The 22,534-nt window shown below is 52.3% G+C and overlaps 2 protein-coding genes across 2 annotated transcripts; one reads left to right on the forward strand and one right to left on the reverse strand.

The window, feature by feature from the left end:
• The first annotated feature begins 3 nt into the window (after positions 1–3).
• Positions 4–9,505, forward strand: DUSP18 (dual specificity phosphatase 18). Its single transcript, XM_014559301.2, has 2 exons — positions 4–196; positions 2,220–9,505. The coding sequence occupies exon 2, from the start codon at positions 2,290–2,292 to the stop codon at positions 2,854–2,856; it is 567 nt and encodes a 188-aa protein (XP_014414787.1). The 5' UTR covers positions 4–196; positions 2,220–2,289; the 3' UTR covers positions 2,857–9,505.
• Positions 9,506–13,638: 4,133 nt separating this feature from the next.
• Positions 13,639–22,454, reverse strand: SLC35E4 (solute carrier family 35 member E4). The gene is made up of 2 exons (XM_014559294.2): positions 19,006–22,454; positions 13,639–14,600 (listed from the first exon to the last, which is right to left on the reverse strand). The coding sequence occupies exons 1-2, from the start codon at positions 19,622–19,624 to the stop codon at positions 14,167–14,169; spliced, it is 1,053 nt and encodes a 350-aa protein (XP_014414780.2). The 5' UTR covers positions 19,625–22,454; the 3' UTR covers positions 13,639–14,166.
• Positions 22,455–22,534: the final 80 nt, after the last annotated feature.

Genomic DNA, 22,534 nt, shown 5'->3' on the forward strand with positions numbered 1-22,534 from the left:
GGGCGGGCAGTGTGCGCGGAGCCCGGAAGGCTGCCGACGCAGCAGGATTGTCCCTCGGCAACTGCCGTGGTGCGGCCCGGCGCGTTGCCGTGGAGACTGGCTAGGAGAACTGAAGAGGGCTGCAGCGCACTGAGCGGACCGTACTTCCTGGCTAGGATTGCGGTGGTCCCCGCGCGATCGCCGGGCGGGTAACCGGGTGAGTCTGGGTGGGGCAGCTCCGGGGCTGGGAGACGAGGCTGGGGTTTCTCCGTAGACCCAGCACGGTCAATTCCTCCCCGCGACAGGGGACCATTGCTATGGGAACCGGAGCGCCAGGCCAGCGGGAATTGCGGCTTCCCGATCCTGATTCGTCTTCTCCCAACCCGAGATCCTCTCCCAGGGTTGCTCCCTGAATGAACTTGCCCTTTCGCCCGCGCGAGAGATGTAAGACACCGAAGTCTTGACACCGAGCGGGTGAAGACGCCCGTTCCAACGCCAACTCCCCGGGAAACCTACCTGATTCACCCCTGGAAGTGGCGTCTTTCTCCCGTCGATACTTGACTTTGTTCCACGTTTATAACCCAGTATTAACGAAAGCCCCGCGGTGTGGCTTGCCAACTTTTCCCACACGTAATGAGACCAGAAAGACCGGCTGTTGGACCTTGCTTTGTGACCCTAGACAGGTCCTTTCCCCTTCTTGCCTCACTTTCCCCGTGTGTAAAATGGAGATATTAACTTCGGACACCAGCTCACTGTGTTGTTTTGGAGATGGAACCAAAGCTTTTAGGCCATGAAACCGTGACTGAGCTGCTGCGGAGTCGCTGTTTCTCCCCCTCCCAACCCCCCTCACGCTAAACGTTCTTCAGATCTTTGTGTCATTTCTTCCGGCGATCTGTGCTTCTCCTTAGCCCCAATCTGAAATAAATGCCTTTACTCTTCATTCCTCTAATGCCCTGCATTATAACCCCCCTAACAACAGCAACAATAGTTATCATTTTTAGAGGGCTCACTCTGTGCCAGGCCCTGTGTTAACCGCTTTACATAGGTTACCTCACGTAATCCTCAGAAGATTCTTGTAAGGTAAGCACTGTCATCCCTGTTTTCCAACTCTGTTGCGCTTGTCATTGCCTATTTAATGTCTGCCTTTCCCACTTGACTTTGAGCTCTGTGAGACGGGCGATGGCTGTCTCGTGCATTTCAGTATCCCAGCACCCAGCACCTACTACAGTGCCTGATAAATATTTTTTGACCAGCAGGAAAATGACTTTCCTCCCATCACTACCCTCACCTTCCAGAGCAGTGTCTCCTCTGCACACTCTTTGTCCCTGTAATTGGCAGCAGTCTCCACTATTCCTGTTGCCCACTGGACACTAGTTTTGGGGTCCCTCAGTCCACTTCTGCCTTGGTTTTCGTGTGTTAAGGATCCAGAACATCCCTTAGCATTTAGGCTTCCATCTGGGTTTGGGGGATGGCCTTTTCCCCTGTACTCACGTGACATTTAGAACAAACCAGCCCCATCTGCCCTACTGGGGATGAGCCTGTTGCATTGGACTTTGGGCATTGGATTTGTCTGTGCAGCCTTTGCCTTCCTCTCCTGCAGCCCAAGAACCACCCTCACCTCGACCCAGCTCCTCCCCAAAATTCTAGAGGTGGCAGAGTCAAGGTTGTTGGAATCATTCTTATGTTCAACAGATATCTGTGGGGACAGGCAACTTGGCACTGGTGATATAATAGAAGTGAAGATAGACACAGTGCTATCCCAAAAGGATTCGTGGGCAGATCACAGCAAAACCACATCTTCAATAAATGTTAGGAAGAAGGGCACCTGGGGCCTGCCTGGAGCAGGGACTTGATTAAATGTAGGGATAGGGGTGTAGTCCTGGGAGGTTTCCTTCAGGAATTGACCCTAGGTGAAGATCCCAATGCCGAATGGAACAGATTAGGATCTGGCAGACTTGTCAGGAAAGGGGGTTCTGGTTGAGAGAAACAAAGGCCCTGGGCCAGAGAGGATCAGATCCCATACAGAACTGCAAGTGGCTTGGCCTCCCTGAGGTCCTTCAGGATGCAGGAAAGGTTAAAAGGAGGTGGGAGAAATGGGCAGGAGCCAGGCCACAAAAGGCCTTGACAGCAGAGCTAAGGGGCTCTGTCTCATTCTAACAGGGCAGATGCTGAAATATATGAAATATACTGAGGGGGAACAGAACTTGGGCTCCTCACTTGTGTCCTCTCCCTCCCTGCAGTTCTCCATGGACACAGCCTAGCAGGAAGATGCAGCCTTCATGCCTCGTTGGCCGCTGACCTACCGGCCCAATGACAGCATCCCCGTGTGCCTTCCCGGTTCAGTTCCGGCAGCCCTCGGTCAGCGGCCTCTCACAGATCACCAGCAGCCTGTATATCAGCAATGGGGTGGCTGCCAACAACAAGCTCATGCTCTCCAGCAACCACATCACCACGGTCATCAACGTCTCGGTGGAGGTGGTGAACACGGTGTACGAGGACATCCGCTACGTGCAGGTGCCTGTGGCTGACACACCTGGCTCGCGGCTCTGTGACTTCTTTGACCCCATTGCAGACCACATCCACAGCGTGGAGATGGAGCAGGGCCGCACCCTGCTGCACTGCGCCGCTGGCGTGAGCCGCTCAGCCGCCCTCTGCCTCGCCTACCTCATGAAGTACCACGCCATGTCCCTGCTAGAGGCCCACACATGGACCAAGTCGTGCCGGCCCATCATCCGGCCCAACAATGGCTTTTGGGAGCAGCTCATCCACTATGAGTTCCAGCTGTTCGGAAAGAACACAGTGCACATGGTCAGCTCCCCTGTGGGAGTGATCCCTGACATCTATGAGAAGGAGGTCCGTCTGATGATCCCACTGTGAGCCATCCTGTCAGCCCCTGCGGCGAGGTCAGATGTACAGATCTGCCGTTGATCCTACACCAAGATCTGCCCTTAAACGGTCTCCCTTTGTTGATACAGAAAAACCAGACGATGCCTTTATACAGGCAAGAAGAAAGGAAGGGTGCTGCAGCTTCTAACCTGATCATTCCTATCGTTAAAGATTAAACTTACTAAGTGTAAGATGGTAAAGAGATGTTTCCTACCCCGTGAGTGACAGCTTGTGGCTGCTGACCAGAGAGGGAGGGGGAGCCAGGTGGTACCCAGGCCAGATGGGCCAGCACCCAGTGTGTAAGGCAGGCCTGGAATCCTGCAGCCCTCCCCCCAGGAATGAGTCCACCACAATCTCATCTCACTCTTTCACATCCGAAGCCAGCCTTAAGCATCATATCATCTCCTGTGCTTCCCACAGTAAGTGCCAACCTACTGGATAAGTAGCCTTCAAGCGTGCTCTGGGAGCCCAAGGGGCCCCAGGCAAAGCCAGCTTCCACCTTCAACCACAGGGGCTCAACTCTGGTTTTCTACATTGGCCTTACGCATAAGATAGTTTTCAAAAGAAGCATTCCATTAGATACAAACTTTTAAAAAACATTTCTTTTTGAGCACTGTTGTACATGGCAAGGTCCCCTTACCACCTTTTGGTTAAAGGTGACATTAGTCTCTGTCTCAGGGCCCATGTGGAGAGCGGGCCTGTCATCAGGCTCCAGAGGTTCCCCTCACAGGCCTCGGCTCAGAAGGCTGGAGCTGCGGCCTGGAACCCAGCCTTGCCAGCTCCTGCCCATGTGATCTGGGGCCTCTTGGAGCCTCAGTTTCCTCACCCAAGCAGTGACAGCCCTTTCCTCACAGGGTGGTCATGAAGATTCCATGATTCCTTAGCACGGTGCCTGGTACGTGGTAGGTGCTTAGTGTAACCCGCAGCTCTCGTCACGAATGATGCTCTGACCCCACTGGTCCAAGTCGGCAAGTCATCCTCACAACAGCCTTTCCCCCATCTGTGTATAGCCCATTACTGCTTACAAAATGCTCTTCCAAAAAGTCATCCTGCGTGGGAAAAAAGTGGTTTAAGTCCTTTCCAACTCTGCCTTGGAGGAGGCCTAGACCTCAAAGCCTCTTCAGAATTCCCATTATGTTTCATCCACGTGTGACCTGGGAACCGAGCTTCCCCCAAAGGGCCTTGTTTAGATTGCTGATCATCAGAGCCAGCACCCTGGGGTCCACAGGGTGTGTGCCAAAAGGACAAACAAGCAGGCCCTGCCAGTGGGCCCCAGAATCCAGGAGTGTTCACACCCCAGCCCTGGTGCCTGAGGATCTGGGTCAAGACCAGCTCTTCTAATCCAGAGATTTTTAGACGAACATTATACGGGCCAGACAAAAGCACAACTGCTCTGTGGGTCCAGAGCCCACTGGGGGCCAAATGCTCCTTCTCTCCAAACCTGTCCCACCCCTACTTCCACACAGGGCCTGCCCAGGGCTGCAGTTTTAGGGTCGGGGGGAAGGAACATTGCTGCTCTAGGCTGATCTCATTTGAGAGTTGAATGAATAAGCAGACCCACAAAGACCAGGGCTGGTGTGGCAGTGTACCCACAAAGCAGAAGAAACCCATCTGGAGGAAACCCAGATGGGAAATTTCTTCGAAAGCATTTTTTTAAAAAAGCTTATTTGGATATCTTCTGTTTCAATTTTTAAAACTTTTAAAATTAACATACCATAAAATTAACTTTCTCCTACGTGAAGTCCTATGTGTTTGAACACATTTGTGTAACTACCTCCACCATCAGGACCCAGAGCAGTTCCATCACCCCCCAGACTCCCTCATGCTGCCCCTTTGCAGGCATACCTTTGTCCCACCCCAGTCTCTGGCAAACACCTGTCTCTTCTCCAACCCCACAGATCTGTCTTTTCCAGAATGTCACATGGTCACATGCATTGAATCATAGAGGATGTATGTAACCTCCGGAGACCAGCTTCTTTCAGTACAAGGTCTTTAAGAGTCACACCTGCTGCTTTTTATGGCTAGGTGGTATTCCTGTATGACAACACTACAGTTTGTTTTACATTGACCCGCTGAAGGATATTTGGGTTGTTTCCAGTTTGGGGTGATTTTGAATCAAACTGCTATAATTATTTGTGTATAGGTTTTTGTGGGAACATAATTTTTCATTTCTCTAGGGTATATACCTAGAAGCAAGATTGCTCAGTCCTATGGTAAAGATTATGTTTAACTTTTAAAAATGACCAGACTTCCAGAGTAGCTATACCGTTTTGCATCCCACTCTGAGAGCTTCAGTTTCTTGCCAGTATTTGAAACTTCCAATATTTTTTATTTCAGCCATTCTGATAGGTGTGTGTTGTTAGCTCATTGTGGTTTTAAGTTGCATTTTCCTAATGGTTAGTGATGTTAAGAAAAGAGTCTATTCAACTCTTTTACCCATTTTTAAATTGAGCTGTTTTCTCCCTATTGAATGTTGAGAATTCTTTATATATTCTGGATACAAGTCCTTTATCAGATACGGATTTTTAAAATATTTTTCCCCAGTGTGGCTTGTCTTTTCACTCTCTTAAAAGTGGCTTTTGCAGAGCAAAAGTTTTCAATTTTGGTGATATGCTACTTACCGGTTTTTCCTTTTATGGATTGTTTTTTTGGTGTCTTGTCTAAGAACTTTGCCTAACCTCAGATCACAAAGCTTTTCTCTAATGTTTTAAAGTTTGAGAGTTAAAATTTTTCACTTATTTCTATGATTCTTTTGCATAAGTTGTGAGGGGTAGTTTGAGGTTCGTATTTTTTCCTGTCAACGTCCAGTGGTTTCCTTTGATTGAAGACTGTCCTTTCTCCATGGAGCTGCCTTTGCACCTTAGTGTGAGTCTGTTTTTGTACTTTCATTCTGTTTGATGTGTGTCTTTCTCTTCACCAATACCACACCGTCTTGTTTACTGTAGCTACAAAGTAAGTCTTAAAATTGAATGATTTGAGTCCTCCAATTTTCTTCTTTTTTAAAAAAATTGTTTCGGTTTTTTTAGTTTCTTTGCCTCTCCATATAAATTTTAGAAGCAACTTGTCTACATCGACGACAACAACAAAAATTCTGCTGGGATTTCTATTGAAATTACATTAAATCTGTTGTCCAGTCCGGGGGAGAATTAACATCTTGACTTGAACTCTTCTGACCTGTGAGCACAGTGTGTCTCCCTGTTGATTTAGGTCTTTGATGTCTTTCATCAGTGTTTTGTAGTTTTCAGTGTTTTGTAGTCTTTCATACAGAGCTTATATACTTTATTACAGTTGCACCTAAATATTTCATTTGAAGGAGGGCATCATAAAAATAATTTTTTTTCAACTTTGGTTTCCAATTGTTCATTGTTAGTCTATAGAAGTACAGTTGATTTTTGTGTATTGACCTCGTATCCTGTGACCCTGATAAATACACTTATTCTAAGAGCATATTTGTAGATTCCTTGGCTGTCTACGTGTAGACAGTCATGTCGCCTGCAAATAGAAATAGTTTTATTTCTTCCTTTTCCATCTGAATGCCTTTGGTTTCTTTTTTTATTACACAGGCTGGGGACTTCCAGTATGGTGATGAGCACGAGTGGTGAGAACAGACGTTCTTGCCTTATTCCTGACCTCAGAAAGTGTTCAGTCTTTGACAGTTAACTACGATGTTAGCTATAGGTTTTTCTTGTAGTTGCTCTTTATTAGGTTAAGGAAGAGTTGGAAAGTATTATCTTCTCTTCTAGTCCCTGGAAGAGATGTATGAATTGGTGTTATTTCTTCTTTAAATGTTTGGTAGACTTCAGCAGTGAAACCATCTGGGCTTTTTTCAGAAGGATTTAACAATAAATTCAATTCCATTCATAGTTAAAGGATTATTCAAGTTATCTGTTTCATCTTGGGTGAGTTTTGGTAGTTTGTGATTTTTGAGGAATAGGTTATTTCATCCAACCATCAGATTTATGCATGTAGAGTTGTTTATAGTGTCCCCTTAGCATCTTTTTTATCTGCAGGGTCTGCAGTAACATCACCTTTTCATTTTTCATACTGATCATTTGTCTTCTGTATTTCTTTGTTAGTCTGGCTAGAGGTTTATCAATTTTAAAAGATCTTTTTAAAGAACTACTTACCTTGTATTTTTAATTTTCTCTATTGTTCTTCTCTTTTCTATTTCTTTGATTTCTCCTCCTAATTATTTCCATAGTTCTGCTTGCTTTGAGCTTATTTTGTTCTTTTTTTGAATTTCCTGGAAGGTGGAAACTTAGATTATTGATTTGAGACCTGCATCCCACAGAAATCAATATGTTGCATTTTCAATCTTGTGCATTTCAACACATTTTCTAATTTCCCTTGAAATGTCCTTCTTTACCCATGTGTTATTTAGAAGTGTGTGGTTTAAATTCTAAGTATTTGGAAGTTTTACAACCATCTTTCTGTTGCAGGTTTCTAGTTTAATTCCATCAGTCAGAGACCATTCATTGTATGATTTCATTTCTTTTAAACTTACTAATGTTTACTTAATGATGTAGGATATGGTCCGTCTTGGTAAATGCTTCATGTGCACTTGGGGGGAAAAGGGGGTTATTTTGGATGGAGTGTTCAGTAAATGTCAATTAGGACCAGTTGATTGATAATGGTTTCATTTCTCTTACACACTTCCTGGTTTTCTGGTTACTTCTTGTATGGATTACCAAGAGGAGTGTTAAAGTATCCAGCTAAAACTGGATTTGCTTACATCTCTTTTCAATTCTATTAATTTTTGTTTCATGTATTTTGAAGCTTTGTTGTTAGGTGCTTCATGATTGGGATTGTTATGTCCTCACGGCGAACTGACCCTTTTATGAACATCCAGTGTCTCATTATCTTTCTTTAGCAAGTCTGTTCTGTCTGATATTAATACAACCACCCCAGCTTTGTTTTAAGTAGTATTTGCATGATGTATCTTTTTACATCCTTTTACTTTCAGCCTACCTATATTGTTATATTGAAAGTAGGTTTCTTGTAGACAGCATATAATTGAGTCTTTTTTCATATATCCAGTTTGTCCCTTAATTGCTGTGTTTAGACCAAAAATATTGATATTTGGACTTAGGTCTACCATTTTATTGTTTTCTGTTTGTCCTCTCTGGTTTTCATTCTTCTATTTCCCTTTTCCTGCCTTCTTTTGGATTATTAATATTTTTAACTATTCCATTTAATTTTGTATAGTCTTTTTAGACATTGCACTAGAGATTATAATATACATACTTAACTGTTCGTAAGCTGCTTAAATTAATATCTTACCACTCTCACTACTGTTCATACTAGATAATGTATTAGTTTTCTCTTGCTGCCATAACAAGTTACCACCAACTTAAGACAACACCTATTTATTACTTCACAATTTCCGGAGGTCAGAAGTCTGGTTAGGTTTGACTGTCTTCTGCTTAGGGCCTCACAAGGCCAAATTCAAGGGGTTTCATAAGCCTGAAATCCAGCATATTTTTCAAGCTTATTGAGATGGTTGACTTCAGTTCCTCGTGGTTGAAGAAGACCCCATTTCCTTACTAACTTAGCTGGGGGCTGCTCTTTTCTCCTAGAAGTTTCCCACATTCCTTTCAGTGCTTTCGTGGCCCCTCCAGCAAGAGCGGGTTGAGTCCCTCTCACACTTTAAATACCTCTGACTCTCCTGCTGCATCTCTGAGTCCAGCCAGAGAAAAATCTCTGCTTTTAAGGATTCATGTGAGTAGACTAGGCCCACCCAACAATCCAGCCCTGATTTTTAAAGTCCATAAACTCAATTATATCTGCAAAGTCTCTTTTATCATAAAAAGTAACGTTCACACTTTCCAAGGAATAAGGCATGGACGTGTTTGGCAGAGGTGAACATACTGCGTATCACAGACAATTTCTACTGCTCTGTCTTCAAGTTCACAGCCTTTCCTCAGTCACCTCCATTTTGCTACTGAGGCCATCTAGTATATTTTCAAATTTTGGTGAATGTATTTTCTTAGTGTTAAATATTCTATTTGATTATTTTCTGTACCTTCTATGCCTCTGCTGAGACTTTCTATCTTTTCATTTCTAAAGTCTTTTTCTGATAATTCCAATATTTGATCATCTCTGTGTTTAAACTTTCTTGACTCTTTATATGTAAAGTAATTTTGGATTGAATCCTGGACATTTTAAATATTATGTTATGGGACTAGGTCTTGGGTAATTCCTATGGAAGGATGTTGAGTTTTTGTTTTAGGAGGCAATTGATCCACTTAGGATCAGTTCTGTTCTGCCTCCTATAGGCTGTTAAAACAATAGGCTCAAAATGGAGTCACTTGTGCTAAGCCCCACTGCACCAAGCTGAGACTTAATTGAATTATAGTTTTGGCTCTCCCAGAAGTAGAATATTAAACCAGTCAATCAGGAATCACCTCCTCAGCACTAGTTAGGTAATCTGCCTGATAGATCCCTGCCATCCCCTAAAGGAAAATAACCTTGCGATAACCAAGGCACTTTTTTGCCTAAGACAACTTCCTTGTTCTTGCTCCCTTCTGCATATGAAAGTCTTTCATTCTGTATAGCTCCTTGGAGCTCTTTCTGTTTGCCAGATTGGATGCTGCCCAATTCATAAATCGTTGAATAAAGCCTATAAGATCTTTAAAATATACTCAGTTGAATTTTGTTTTTTAACAGGGCCATAGTTCGAGTATCAGTTCGGTTTTCAGAACTTCTGCAGCGTAAGTCATATCTGTCTTACATTTGTGCCACCCTGGAGCCCGTCTGAAATCTGGGGGGTCTACATAGTAGTTTCGTTCTCAAAGTCATTGGAATACTGTTTGGGGTCAGATCCATACCTGTGAGTCTAGGGGACCCAGGTCTCAAGCCTCCTCCTCTCCACAGTTTCTCCCACACCCTCCAGTTTTCAAGACCACCATCTCCCGGCCTCCAAGCTAGAACCCGGGCCTTGAGTCTGCCTGCTCTGCTGTACACATTCTGTGGCTTCTTCTGCTCTGGAACCAGGTGGCAGGATGAAGGGAGGGGAAAAAGCAAGGGGATGCCTCCCCTCCAAACACACCCTTCAAGCCACAGCTGTGGTCAGATGGAAGGATGCCCCTCAGAGCTTTAGGATCTCTGCTGGCTGCCGCCGCTGCTGCTCCCACCCGGTTTCAACTTCAGAATGAGGCTTGCCCAGGGACAGGGCTGGATGAGAAAAGAGGAAAAAAAAAGAGGGGGACAAGGATTTCCCTCACTCTGTTTGTCCTGAAGGGCCCTTCTTCCTACACCTCAGACCAGAAAGACAGGGCTTCTCTTGGAGTTTTTTCTTTCCATTTCCAGGGGCCACACTGCCCCTGAGACCACGGCCAGCAGATACAGGAGCAAAAAGCAAAACAAGAAACTCGCCACCAGACTGTTTACACTCCAAGTTCTGGTTCCCTCTCCCATCCACCTGCTACCATTTCTTCCTCAAAGTCCACAGATAGCTGCTTCCTACATTCCGCCCAGGGTTTTTAGTTGCACTCAGATGGAAGGACAGACTCTGCTTACTCTGTCTTACTCAGAACTGAAACCCTAAGAAATGTCTTTTTGAAAATATATGCTCATTCGTGGCAGGAGGGTAATAGCTCAGTGGTAGTCCCGTGATGGCCGGGACGGAGGCCTCCTGCCTACGGCCATGTGAATGCATCGTCTTGGAAGTGGACCCTCCAGCCCCAGTAAAGCCTTCGTGTGACCACAGTCCTGGGTGACATCTGACTGCCCCTTGTGAGGGAGACCCTGAGTCAGAGCTGCCCAACTCAGCCACTCCCAGGTGCCTGATCCACAGAAACTGGGAGATAATTTATATCTGTTGCTCTAAGCCATAGTGTTTGGGGATAACTTGCTCCCCCAGATCAATACAATAGATGCTACCCTGCACCACACCCAAGGCACTGTCCCCACTGTCATCTGTCCAATGGACCACAGTGATAGTTCCCTGGTCTCCCTGCCTCCTGCCACAAGCCCCTTCAATTTCTCCTACACATAGGATCCAGACCAAACTGAAGGGCCATTATCCAGAAAGCTTTACTGCACATCATGACCCTTGCCTGCTCAAAACCTTCCACAGCCCCCCTGTATTCTGTGTTATTGCTAAGAGGTGTACAACTGAGCAGGAACAGTGTGATGGTGGAGTTCCTGGTGTCCCTGAGCTGACTGGGGAGCAGAGGAGAGCAGAAGAGTCCTTGTTTGCCCTGGCCCCCTGGAATGACAATCCCAGGGCCTGCCGGAGAGGGTGGGAGGGGCCCCCTGGCAGCTGGGGCCAAGACAAGGCAGCTGCTTTGTTCTGAATCCACAATGGCAGGATGCCCGCCACAGGCCCGGCTTCCTCCAAGGCAGGGCAAGGGGGTGGGAGCTGGGCCAGGGGCATGCCTGGGCCCTCGCTGGGCAGGGGGAGGCTGGAGGGAGGAGAGCATGAGAAGCCTTGGGAGAGGAGCTGGGAGGCATCTGTATGAGCTAACATTACTTGACGACCCGCTAGGTTTCAGGCACTGTCGCTAAGCACATGCCATGCCTTAGCCTCCAGGATCTAGATCAGGGTGGGCTCTGCTGCTGCCCCCAAATAACACAGACACACAGGAGGGGACGACCCTACCCCCCACCCCCGGTCATACAGCTCAGACTTGCCAGGGCTGGGATTTGAACCCAGGTCTGACCCCTGCTTTTGCCTAGTCTTCTCCCCCTACTCCATCCACACCAGGCTGGTGCTGGTGCCAGGGAGCCGGCAGTGAGCGGTCATCTCAGCCCTCCTGGAGCCCCGGCCGGTAGAGGAGAGAGGCGATAAACCAGCTCTGAGAGTGAGGTGTGCTCAGGGCCCGGCCTAGGGAGCTGGGGTGACCTTTGGCTGTGGCTGTCAACCCAGCCTGGTAAGGGGCAGGGCAGGGACGGGGATTGGTGGAAAGAGCTCCCAGGAATGGTGACATCTGCTATTCCGAGAAGGATTCCCGGCAGGGACTAGGTAAAAGGAGGGAGGCTCAGAAAGGTGAAGTGACTTGCCCCAGGCCACAGAACAAGTAAGAAGCAGAGCCTGGAGGGTCAGTGGCCTGTCAGTGAGAATCACCTGCAGAGCCCTTCCCTGAGGGGATCCCCATCAGTGAGAAAAGTGCCCGGGACACAAGACCAGGTTTCTGACTCCCAGTCCAGTGCTCAGTGTGCCCACTGCTGGGAGGAGAGAGAAGCTGGGCTTCAACTCTGCCCTTGAGGGAATCACCTCAGTGCCATCCCATCCCCCGTCCCACCCCTACAACCTCCAGGTGCTGGCTTTGATCAGATGGGAAACTTACTCTTAAGCCAAGCACTTCCTGGGGCCCAGGAGCCAGGGCAAGGTCACTGCGGGAGGCTCCTGCTATGGCAGGGGGCCCCCTTGAATGTGGAAGGGTCCTGAGTACCGAGGAAGCTCTGCCCCTACAAAGCCATCTATCCCTGTCAGGGCTGGCCAGGCCTCAGAGTGGAGCCCAGAGGTATCCAGGGTACATGGGACAGGGCTGGGCCAGTGGCATCTCTGAGTCACAGGGAGGGTGGGTGGCCAGTGACTCAGCCTAGGCCCACTTCCCCTCGGCAAGGCCAGCCTGGGTGGAGGCCTATGCTGGGAAAACCTGCATCTGTCCTCCCTGGACCAGGGGCCTCCCAGCCCCTTGCCACCCCCAACCCCACCCTGAGGCTGACCCGGTACGCTGCCCTGTGTAGCACTGGCTGGCACAGCAGACATCCATGAATTCTGGATACTGAAGCAACGAATGATTCCCCTAGCCCTGGCCTGGCCTAGCTCCCACCCTCCCACTTACCAGATGGGCCTGGAGCCTCAGAGAGAGTGGATGCCTAGCCCAAGATGGGGACCAAGCCATCTGGCACCATCACCCACCTCTCCCCTGGCCCTGCTCACCAGTCTTCTCACCAGAATCCTCGCCATGGGGGACCATCAGCCCACTTTGCAGATAAGGAAGCCGAGGCTCAGAGAGGGGCAGTACCTACCTACCCCAGGTGCAATGAGGTGGGTGGAGCAGGATTAGGCCCCAGGTCTCTCTAACCCAGGCAGGGTCCTTATGGTTTTTAACAGGCAGCCTCCAGTGGAGGCAGGTGGTGGCTGAAATTAAGTGCATAGAGTCAAGGACAGAGGAGTGATGATCTGAGTCAGGACAGCTGGTCAGAGAGGAGCCCAGCAGACTCCAAGCTGAGACTGTGGCCCCAGGTTCCCCCCGTGGCAGCCCTGGAGCTCCCCCCACCCCAATTCCTTGCCCTCTGCTCCCACAGCCCTGGGCATGGTCCCTGGTCAAGGCCCTTCCTTCCTCAGGCTTCCTTTTTGGGGTTTTCTTTTAGAGGAGAGCTGCAGGTTGGGTTTTCTCCCCCAAGCAAGGATTTAGCTGTGAGAAGGGAGATGCAGATGTAGGAAGAGGTGCAGGGGGGTGGGCCTGGCCTCAGTGGGGACCTGCAGGAAGCTGGTGGGAGCAAAGGCGGAATCCAAGGAGAGGTGAGGCCACGGGTCCAGACCCTGACAGCCTTGTGGTCTGGGGCAGGAAGATCTGACCTTGTCCTGAGCAGTGTGGAGCCACAGAGGCTGTGTGTTCTAGGAGACCCTAGGGCAGGGCTGGCGTGCAGGGGCCGGAGCAGAGGGCTGGGGTGGGGGCCTGGCCGACCACAGCAGTAATGGTGGAGGTCCTCGCTTCTGTGTGGGCAGCTAGCAGCCAGTGTGCCCTCTGCTCTCCCGATATTTCCTTTTCTTCCTCCCTATATTTCCTTAGCTGCCACCCCTGAGGAATGACACAGGTGTCCACGCAAAAATAGTTTATTTGAGGACGGAAGACCCAAAACTGGGGAGCCCGGGGCTGAGGCCACAGCAGCTGCCTGGAGTTGGCACAGACGACCCCAACTCCCTAGGTAGCCCAGTGGCAAAGAAGCCCTTCCCCAGGCCCCTAGCTGCTTCCCCCACTTCCTGGAGGAAGGATTGCGTGACCGCCAAGATTCATCGTCGTCGCCATCAGAACACGGTTTGGCCAGCAATACTCGGCGTCATAGTTGATACTAATTGTAATAATTACTCTCACAGGCACAGTGCCTGCCCCGGGCTCGGACCCACCATCCAGTGGTGAGTGGGGACTGAGGCGAGGAGAGGCGGGCAGGGACAGGAGAGGGGTCTCTCCGGGAGTCCCCATTCCAGCCTCCAAGGTGGCCCTTCTGGAAGGCCTGTCTTCCCCGTTGGACCCAGAGGCTGCCCGCTCTCCACATTTCCCATGGCCACAGGCCAAGGCTGGATTCAGGCTGGGGCTGTCCCAGGTGGTCCTTGTGCGCCCTCAGGTCTCAGAGACCCTTGCCAGGCTGGTCCCTCCACCAGAAGCCCCGGTGGGCAGCCCAGGAGGCCACGAACTCGCAGTTGTGGTAAAGGAACATTCCTGAAAGGGTGAGCGCGATGCCCACGTAGCTGAGGGCGCTAAGGCAGCTGCCAAACAGGATCCGGGACAGGACGAGGTTGCCCACGACAGTGAGGTTGCCCAGGACGTGGACAGTGAGGGCTGAGGTGAGGGCCAGCAGGGAGAAGCTGGCCAGGTTGTAGAGTACGGACAGGAGGCAGCTGAGCAGGATGCAGGCCCAGAGGTGGGAGTCAGTGGGAGCGGGCGGCGGCGCCACGCCGGCCTCCAGCACCAGGGCTGCGCCTGCCAGCAGGCAAAAGCTGGGCAGCGAGGTGGCGTAGAGCAGGGTCATCGCGTCCAGCCTCTCCTCCTGCAGCAGGGCACCTGCAACCAGGATGGCAGCCGTCAGCACCGTCAACCCCACCTGGCCCGCCCTGCATGACCGATGGTCCTCCAGGAAGCCTGCCCCAGCCCCTCAGGCAGAATCAGTGACTCCCTCGCTCTGTAATGTGAAGGTCAAGATTCCGGAGTCAGACCACCTGGGTGGTGACCTGTATTGCTCCTTACTAGCTGTGACCTGGCACTTAACTTCTGTAGGCCTCTGTTTACTCACCTACAAAGTTTTATAACCTAATAGGCAGGGTAGCTGTAAAGATTAAAATAGATAATGTATAGAAAGCCCTTATAAGTGCTCAGCAAACGTAAAAAGGTAAGATAAATAAGGCCAATATCACCTACTCAAACCACTCCCCGGAGGCTGAAACAATAATCTGCTTGTGATATCCCAATGATCATAAACATGGGGAAAAGAAATCTTCAGGGACTCCCCAGGCCCTGGAAAAACACATCGTGGGCTCTTAGCCAGCTTTGAAGGCCCTGTGCCAAGTGACCCCAACCCAGCTTTCTTGGCGTCAGCCCTTCCGGAACCCACTGCCCCGCAGTGCGGCTCCCACATCAGAGCAGGGACAGGCTCACAGCAGGTCCCAGCCCTGCCACTTACTAGCTGTGTGGCCTTTACATTAAAAAAAAGTTGGGGATAGCTCAGTGGTAGAGTGTGTGCTTAGCATGCATGAGGTCCTGGGTTCAATCCCCAGTACCTCCATTTAAACAAAAAAAGAAAGAGAAAGTTTTATTAAAATAACAAAAATTGTTTGAGTCAAATGTTCAATGACTTATGACCACTGGGATGACAGGGGAACAAGAAAGTCATTGTCTGCCCTTGGCTGTCATTCACTGTTTATCACCATCTTTTGCTACCAACACTGGGGCTTGTCTAGGTGAATCCAGGACAAAGAGGAAATCTTAGGCTTTGCAAGGGAAAAGGAAGTCCTATTGCGTTGCACCGGGGTGCCTGCACCGGTGTGTGCGTGCACACGTGATACCACCCCACTGGTTCACAAAAGAAGTGGTGCCCATCCTAAAATCACATACGGCTCAGGTGAAATGACAGTATTTGCATGAAGGCAACGACGATCTGGGGCCTTCTCCAAGTTTTCGCGGAGGGATGAGTAACGGATCCCGGTCCCCTCCCAGGGCTCTCTGAGCCTCTATGCATTTTCTGACACACAATTTCCAGAGGTGCTTACTCATAGGCTATGCTTAGAATAGGAAATCTTATTTCTCTCTCGATTTCATTCTAATGTTTTGGCTTTGTTCTCTAGGCAACAGTCCCTCTGGCTCAAGCATTTCTAGAAATGAACAGATCATTGGAATGCCTCCTGTTCGTTGGCTCCAAATTTAGCACCGTCACGAGCTGCCCATGTCGGGCATGTGAAAGGTGCAATCCCTGGAAGGTGTTGAGGATTTCAGGTGACCTTCACCTCTGGCAAATTTCACCTTCTGCGGGGCAGCCAGGCAGGAAGGTCCTTCCCTCCCCACTGGGCCCCTTGCATCTGCTCTGTATCCCACTCTGCCCTCCACCTCCCCTCCCCGCAGCCCAAGGAAAGAGCAGTGATCCTCAGCCAGAGGTGATGCACCCCACCTGGGGCCCCCAAAATGCCAAGCCGGTCGTCCTGCTGTCTCAGTGACCCCTCCTCTGCCAGCTCCCCACAAACCCTGCATTTCAACCTCTCCTCCTCCAAAGACATTTTTGTTTCAGCCTCTGAACACACCCAACCTTCAGCCACATGCAAACAAATGTTCTCTAGACCCCGTCTAGCTGGCTACTGGCTTCTCTCCTCTCTGCTCCGTCATGAGCTGTATGGTATCACACAAGTCACCTTCCCTCTACGCCTGTCCTCTTGTGTCAGCAAGGGGCATGTGAGGTGCTAAGCACAGGGCCTGGTGCCCAGGGCAACTGCTCACCGCGGCAGCTGTCACGACCCCCACGCTCTGCTCCCGTCCGCTGACACCCGCTCCCAGACCGCCCTCTCCTGCTCTGGCCCTATGGAGAGCTGGGCACATGGTGAGGGTTCAGCAAGTGTTTGCTACTATTCTTACATTATTGTTACCATCGCTGCCTGCCTCCTCCCCTAGGCTGCCTTCTCTGGTCTCCCCTAGACGTAACTGCTGACCACACCTGTGCCCACCTTGGCCCTGGCACTTCTCCCTCACCATGTGATCTCTAGGTCTGAGGGCACCCCCTGACTAGCCTGAGAGTGCAGCGGACAGAGATCGGGTCAGGCCATTCCCCAATACAGGTGGGTATAGCTGAGGACAAGTCTCAGCACGTCCCACCCCACTTCCCAGCCTTTCTGTGAGTGGGAAGGTGGCACCCTCGTGTAGCCCCCTTGGCCGGCAACTGGCCCAGGAAGGAGGGAAGCTGCCGGATCTGTCTGTGGCTGCCTGGGCACGCCTCTTCCTGGACTTTCATCCTCTGCTCCCATGCAGCCTGTCCTCAGGAAAGGAGCTGATGTCAGCCATTTACACTCTAGTCTGAATCTAGTCCTGGTACCTTTCCTGGAACCTCTGGAAGTAGAAACCTTCTCTTGCCCAAAAACCCATGTCAGCCCCTGTCTCCAGTCTATTCCTCCCCACCTCTGCCAGGCTTCTGCCTCAGCCTCCTAAGCTCCTCCTTAGCACCTTGAGCCATGTAGCCTCAACAGCCTGCCAGTGTTGCCACCAGAGCCATTAATAAATCCACCACTTAAGGGCTACCTGCCCTGTGCCAGGCCCCAGGTCAGGTGCTGGGGACACGGAGCTGCCCCAAAGCCAGGCCAGGCCCTCTCAGAGCTCCTGTCTGGTGGGAAGCAGACAGGTAATCAAGTGGCATGTGGGGTTCTGATGGGGGAAGCAGAGGGTGCTCAGGGAGCCTGGAGAAAGCATCCAATCCGCCTCAGGGACCAGGCTGGAGACAAGGAGGGAGCTAGCAGAGCCAAGGAGCAGCCTGATTGCCAGGCACATGCTGCTCCTGGCCTGTATGCCCGAGATGTGGGCGGACGTAGCCTGTCCTGCAGGCCGGGCTCCTCCTAGGTGTGGAGCACTGGGCAGGCATGGTGGGGCCTCAAGGCTGGGGCCTTCTCAGCCTTCTGGCCCTGCCCAGGGCAGGGCACGAGGTCAAATTTCCCACTGACTCATGCATGCCCAGAGCTCAGACCCTAGCTCTCATGTAACCTGAGGGCAAAAATAGAACTGGAGGGCCCTGGAGGACAGGGATAGGTCCTGGCGCTGCAGATGCCAGGGCAGGGTTGAGCTCTGACTTCAACCTTCCCTGGCTGCAGGCTGCTCCTAACCCCAGTCCAGTGCCCTGGGAGCACCCCTTTTCCTCTCCCAGGCTTGGGTCATAGGACCTCAGAGCTGGAAGGGACGGAGAGCATGAAGGCTCTGAGAGCACCGAAAAGATGGGGAGACTGAGGTGCAGACAAGATCCAGACCTGCCCAAGGTCATCCAGCAAGTATGAGCCAAAGTGTGGCTGGAACCCAGGCCTCTCTGCCCTGAGTGGGTGCCCTGGACTTCACCATGTCTCCCTTGGACTGAGGCAGAGAGAGGGTGGGGGCTGTGACTCAGAGCCCCTCAGAAGGACAGGCCGGAAGGTGGCCTCCACCCTTGGGCAGAATGATGTAGCTGGGTCTAGGCCTAGAGCCTCCACCTGACCCCCTGCCCAGAGCCCTGAACCCCTTACATCAGAGCTGAGGTCCAGAGTCACATGGACCAGGATTCCAGTCCTTAGGAGCTGTGTGACCTGGGCAAATCACGAACCTCTCTGGGCCTCAGTTCCATCATCTGTAAAATGGGGATGAAGGTGGTGGTTGCCATGATGACTCAAGGTCAACACTCGGCATGGGGCCTGTTACACTGTAGCTTCCAGTAAACACCAGCCCTTCCCAGACTTCGCCAAACCCCTCACCATTCAAATCCCAGCTCACAGCCTTCCTCTCTTCTGTCTCCCTGGTCCCTGCCATCAGGCCTCCCTCTGGATCCGCAGCCTTATGCCTCATCATTTGGACAGCGTGGAGTCTGCTGCCTGGGTTCAAATTTGCCTCCGGAGCTCACATGGCTCAGGGCAAGCCCCCTCTACCTGTCAAATAGGGGCAATATAGTGACTTCCTTGATCAGGGCAGTAGAGAGATCAGGGCAGTAGAGAGATCAGGGATATAAAGGACTTGACAAAACATGGGCCACAGATCTAGGCAGCAACTCTTACTAAATCCTGGTTGAGCCTGTAGAGCCTAAGTTTGGGGCCTGGAACTCACTGAGCTGCTGGCCCTTTCTGAGCCTCAGTCCCTGCCTCCTCCAAAGCCACACACCTCAGTTGCTTCATCTGTAAAATGGGATAATGACCTCAAGGGCCTCCAAGGCCATGCTCCCACCCCGGCCCCCACCTTCTCAGCCAGCGACCTGGGTACTCACTCTGCTGAATGGACTTGAGGCCACGGAGGCAGGTGGCTGCCAGCAGGAAACCACAGCCGGCGGGGGGTGTCCGGAGCTCTCCAGCCAGGCTGCAGGCAGCCCCCAGGCAGAGCGGGCCCATGGCGGCAAACTGCAGCGGGTGGTGGCGCCGGCCAAGCAGCAGGGCTGACAGGGCCAGCGTGATCAGTGGGGTGGTGGTGGTCGCCAGCTGCGCCAGGTCCAGGGGCACAGCGCTCAGGCCCACGTTGCCGCAGGCCATCGAGGTGCCAAAGGTGAGGCTGAGCAACAGCACTTGACAATGGGTGCGGCCGGGCATGGGGCGCCGTGCCCCCCGGTGGCACACCAGTGCTGCTGCCAGCATGTGCAGCGCCGAGAGCAGCAGGGGCCGCCCGAAGCCGTGCACCGTGAAAATCCACTTGTTGAGGCTGGACATGCTGGCTCCCGACAGCAGCCACACCAGTGCCGCCATGGCCACCCGGGCCCGGCCAGGCCGCCCCAGGGCCTGAGGGGTGTCGGGGGGCCAATCTGGGGACCCAGCCAACCGCGCCCCACCAGACACTGCCACTGCCTCAGCTGAGGTCATCCTGCTGTCATGGTGCTCCGGTGGGCAGCGGCACATCCGTACCAGGGGGGCTGGCGCGGGAGGCCGGCTCCCCGGTGACCAGCTCTGGGCCACCAGAGAGCCCCACTTCGGGTCAGGCCAGACCTGGGTTCCTGGAATGCCACCGGGTCTCAGACAGGTGAGGGCACTGCTTCTTGTGCCTGGCTTGCGCCAGCCCGGGGCCAGGAGCTAAGCTGCGTTTCCTGCTCAGGCAGGTCAGAGCCCAAGTCGCTGTTGCTGGGATGCCTGGCTCTCAGGGGCTCAAGCCTGGCCTAGTAGGCGTCGGGCACCTCTGCCCCATGCCAGGGACGTCTCCACGCTTCTCCCCTACTAGTGCCAACGCTAGGCTTACATGGAATCCTCCGTCCTTTTTCTCTTCGGTCCAGACCGCGGGACCTCCTGCGTGCTCAAGCCCGGCGGGGGCGATGAGGGCTCCCGCGCCCCGTGGTGCCGGTGGGGGGGCTCGCTGCCTCCAATAGTGCCCTGGGCCTGCGGGTAGCTGACAGGCCGGCCCGCGCTCCGGCCGGTGCCAGGCGGCGAGCTCGGCTCAGCTCGGCTCCGGCTGGGCCTGCGCTCCAGCTCCGGCTCCCGGCAGCTCGGGCTGCGTCTCAGGCTGCAGCGGCGGCTCCCGCCAGGCTCGGGCGGAGAGCGAGGCTCCGCGCTCTAGGCCCCGCCTCCACGGCCGCCCCTCGCGCCCCACCAGGAAAATTGGGCCGAACCCCAAGCGCCACCTCTGGCCAAGCCCCGCCCCCGGGAAGGATGTCCTGCCCTGCCTCCGCTCCGCCGGCTCGCAGCTCCTCCTCCATCGGCCTAGCGTCCCCTCCATCAGCAGAGCCCCCTAGCTGGCGTGGTCAGCCTGTCTATCCCTTCTCGCCCCACCGGTGGGGGATCAAGCCCCTGCCCACCGAGAGCCAAGGCAAGTCCCCCACAGAGAGGAACACAGGGCGGGAGACCCTGGGGTATCTTTCTGAGGCAGCCTGATAAAAAGCCCTAGCTTCACAGAAGACTCCAACTTCAAGGACCCCCACCCCACTAGACTTCATCCTAGTACCAGCCTCGGGAACACCCAATCTCTGACCACAGTTATCCAGTGAGACCTCCTCAGCCATCAGAATTGACCACTTAGCCCCTTAAGGCCACTCCCTTGCCCCACCCTAATAGTAACATCTTCCTCTCTCTTCCAGCCCAGGACGGCCCCCTCGAGGCAGGCAGATGGAAGCTGAATCACCAAGGCCACCCACAGCTGCGGAAGCAGGGTCCTGCCGGCCAGCATCTAACCCCAGCCAGCGGCCCCTGTCCCATCCCCTGGGCACTCAGAGCTGACTCATAGCTGGACTTCCTGGGGTCTGCCCTCTGCCTCTAGCCCTGGCAGGACAAAGAGCCCTAGGTGGGCTGGGAGCCAGAGCAGCTGCCACTAAGCCCTTGCCCTTGCCTGGGTCTTGGCTTTCCCATCGGAACAGACGGTTACTCTCTGAGCTCAGGGTCTGGGAAACAGCACACACTCTCAGAGTAGGACAGGCTGATCAGGATTCCAGGCTGGGCCGTGGCCTCTCTGAGCTCTGGAGTCCAACTGTGAAAGAATCATAGGTGCCCAGTGCCAGCTGTGAACCTCTTTCCTGATGTCGGGCTTCCTTCTCTGTGTAAGCCCCTTGACCACTGGGACACGGTTCATCCCCCTAGCCTGTTGTCTCACCAGCAAGTCCTTGATGACAGCAGCCTGTCTGGAGGAGTAAGACCACAAAGAGGGATGGCTTAACACGGCCTATGTCGCCCTCTTGTGGTCAGGATGCAGAATTGCTGCAAATGTCCCCTGATCTCCATCACAATCTTTGGACTGGGATTAAAATCTCCCAGCCCCACTGTTGATTCAGATGCCCTCTAGTGGGCCCAAGAATGTACTTTTCTTTTTTTTTCACTTGCCTCTGGTGATTCTGATGCCCACAGGAGCTTGCAAATCACTGCTGGATAGTCCAAATTGTAGGGCAGGAGATTTCTACGTGAAGGCCTGGGTAGGACCTCTGCCTCTACAAGGATTAAATCCTGAGCTGCTTCAGCCGCTGACCTTCAACACACCCTGAAAGGTGATCAGGAATGAGGCACTCTGTGCTCTGGGAAAACTGGCAGAACAGGCTTCAGATATTTTCGGGAGAATTTTATGAGCCCTAATTCTTGCATCTCCTCATATCTAGAAAAGAACTAAAATCATTAATGGTGACACCTGCTCCTCGTGACCAGCGGCAAGCCTCTGCCAAAATGTGTGCTTGACTGCACGTACCCTTCACTGAACTCGTATATAACACTGAATTCCCCCTGCCTCTTCAGAGCAGCTACTCGGAGCTCTCTGAAATGCTATCTCCCTGGCTGTAGTCCTCATCTTGTCCCAAATAAAACTGAACTCACAACTCTCACGTTGTGGGATGTTATTTCAGCTAACAGTAGGCCTTGGTGGGAGGGAGCAAGCTCTACACCCTGGGAGGGTAGCGACGGGGAGGCTGAAGGCAGAGCCCAAAGCAGGGGCTGTGCAGCAAGTGGGGTGGCGTCCTAACTGCGCTTTGGGGAAAAGCTCTGGGTCCTGAGCCGCCAGTTGAATTTGGACTCTGCCATGTAATCTTAACAATCATTGAAGCCCCCAGTTTTTGATGCTTGAGTGGAGGAGCCAGGAGGCCACCCTAGACCAGATGTCTCTTAGCCACGCCCCCAGCCTGACACTGTGAGTGAGTCATTCTCCCTCTCTGAGCACCGATTTCCTTGTCTGTAAAGCAGAGAGGAAAACAGAAGTATGAGCAACCTCAGAGTTGTGCAAGAAATTGTCTAGCACGTACATGCTCCCTAAACAGTAATCAACGTCACAACTGCCACATTGGTCCCCCCAGTACCCCAGAGAATGCTCACCCCGCTCCTGCTCCCCGGGGGGTATCTCCCCCTTTT

Source organism: Camelus ferus, chromosome 32 (assembly GCF_009834535.1).
Source record: "Camelus ferus isolate YT-003-E chromosome 32, BCGSAC_Cfer_1.0, whole genome shotgun sequence".
Taxonomy (NCBI): Eukaryota; Metazoa; Chordata; class Mammalia; order Artiodactyla; family Camelidae; genus Camelus; species Camelus ferus.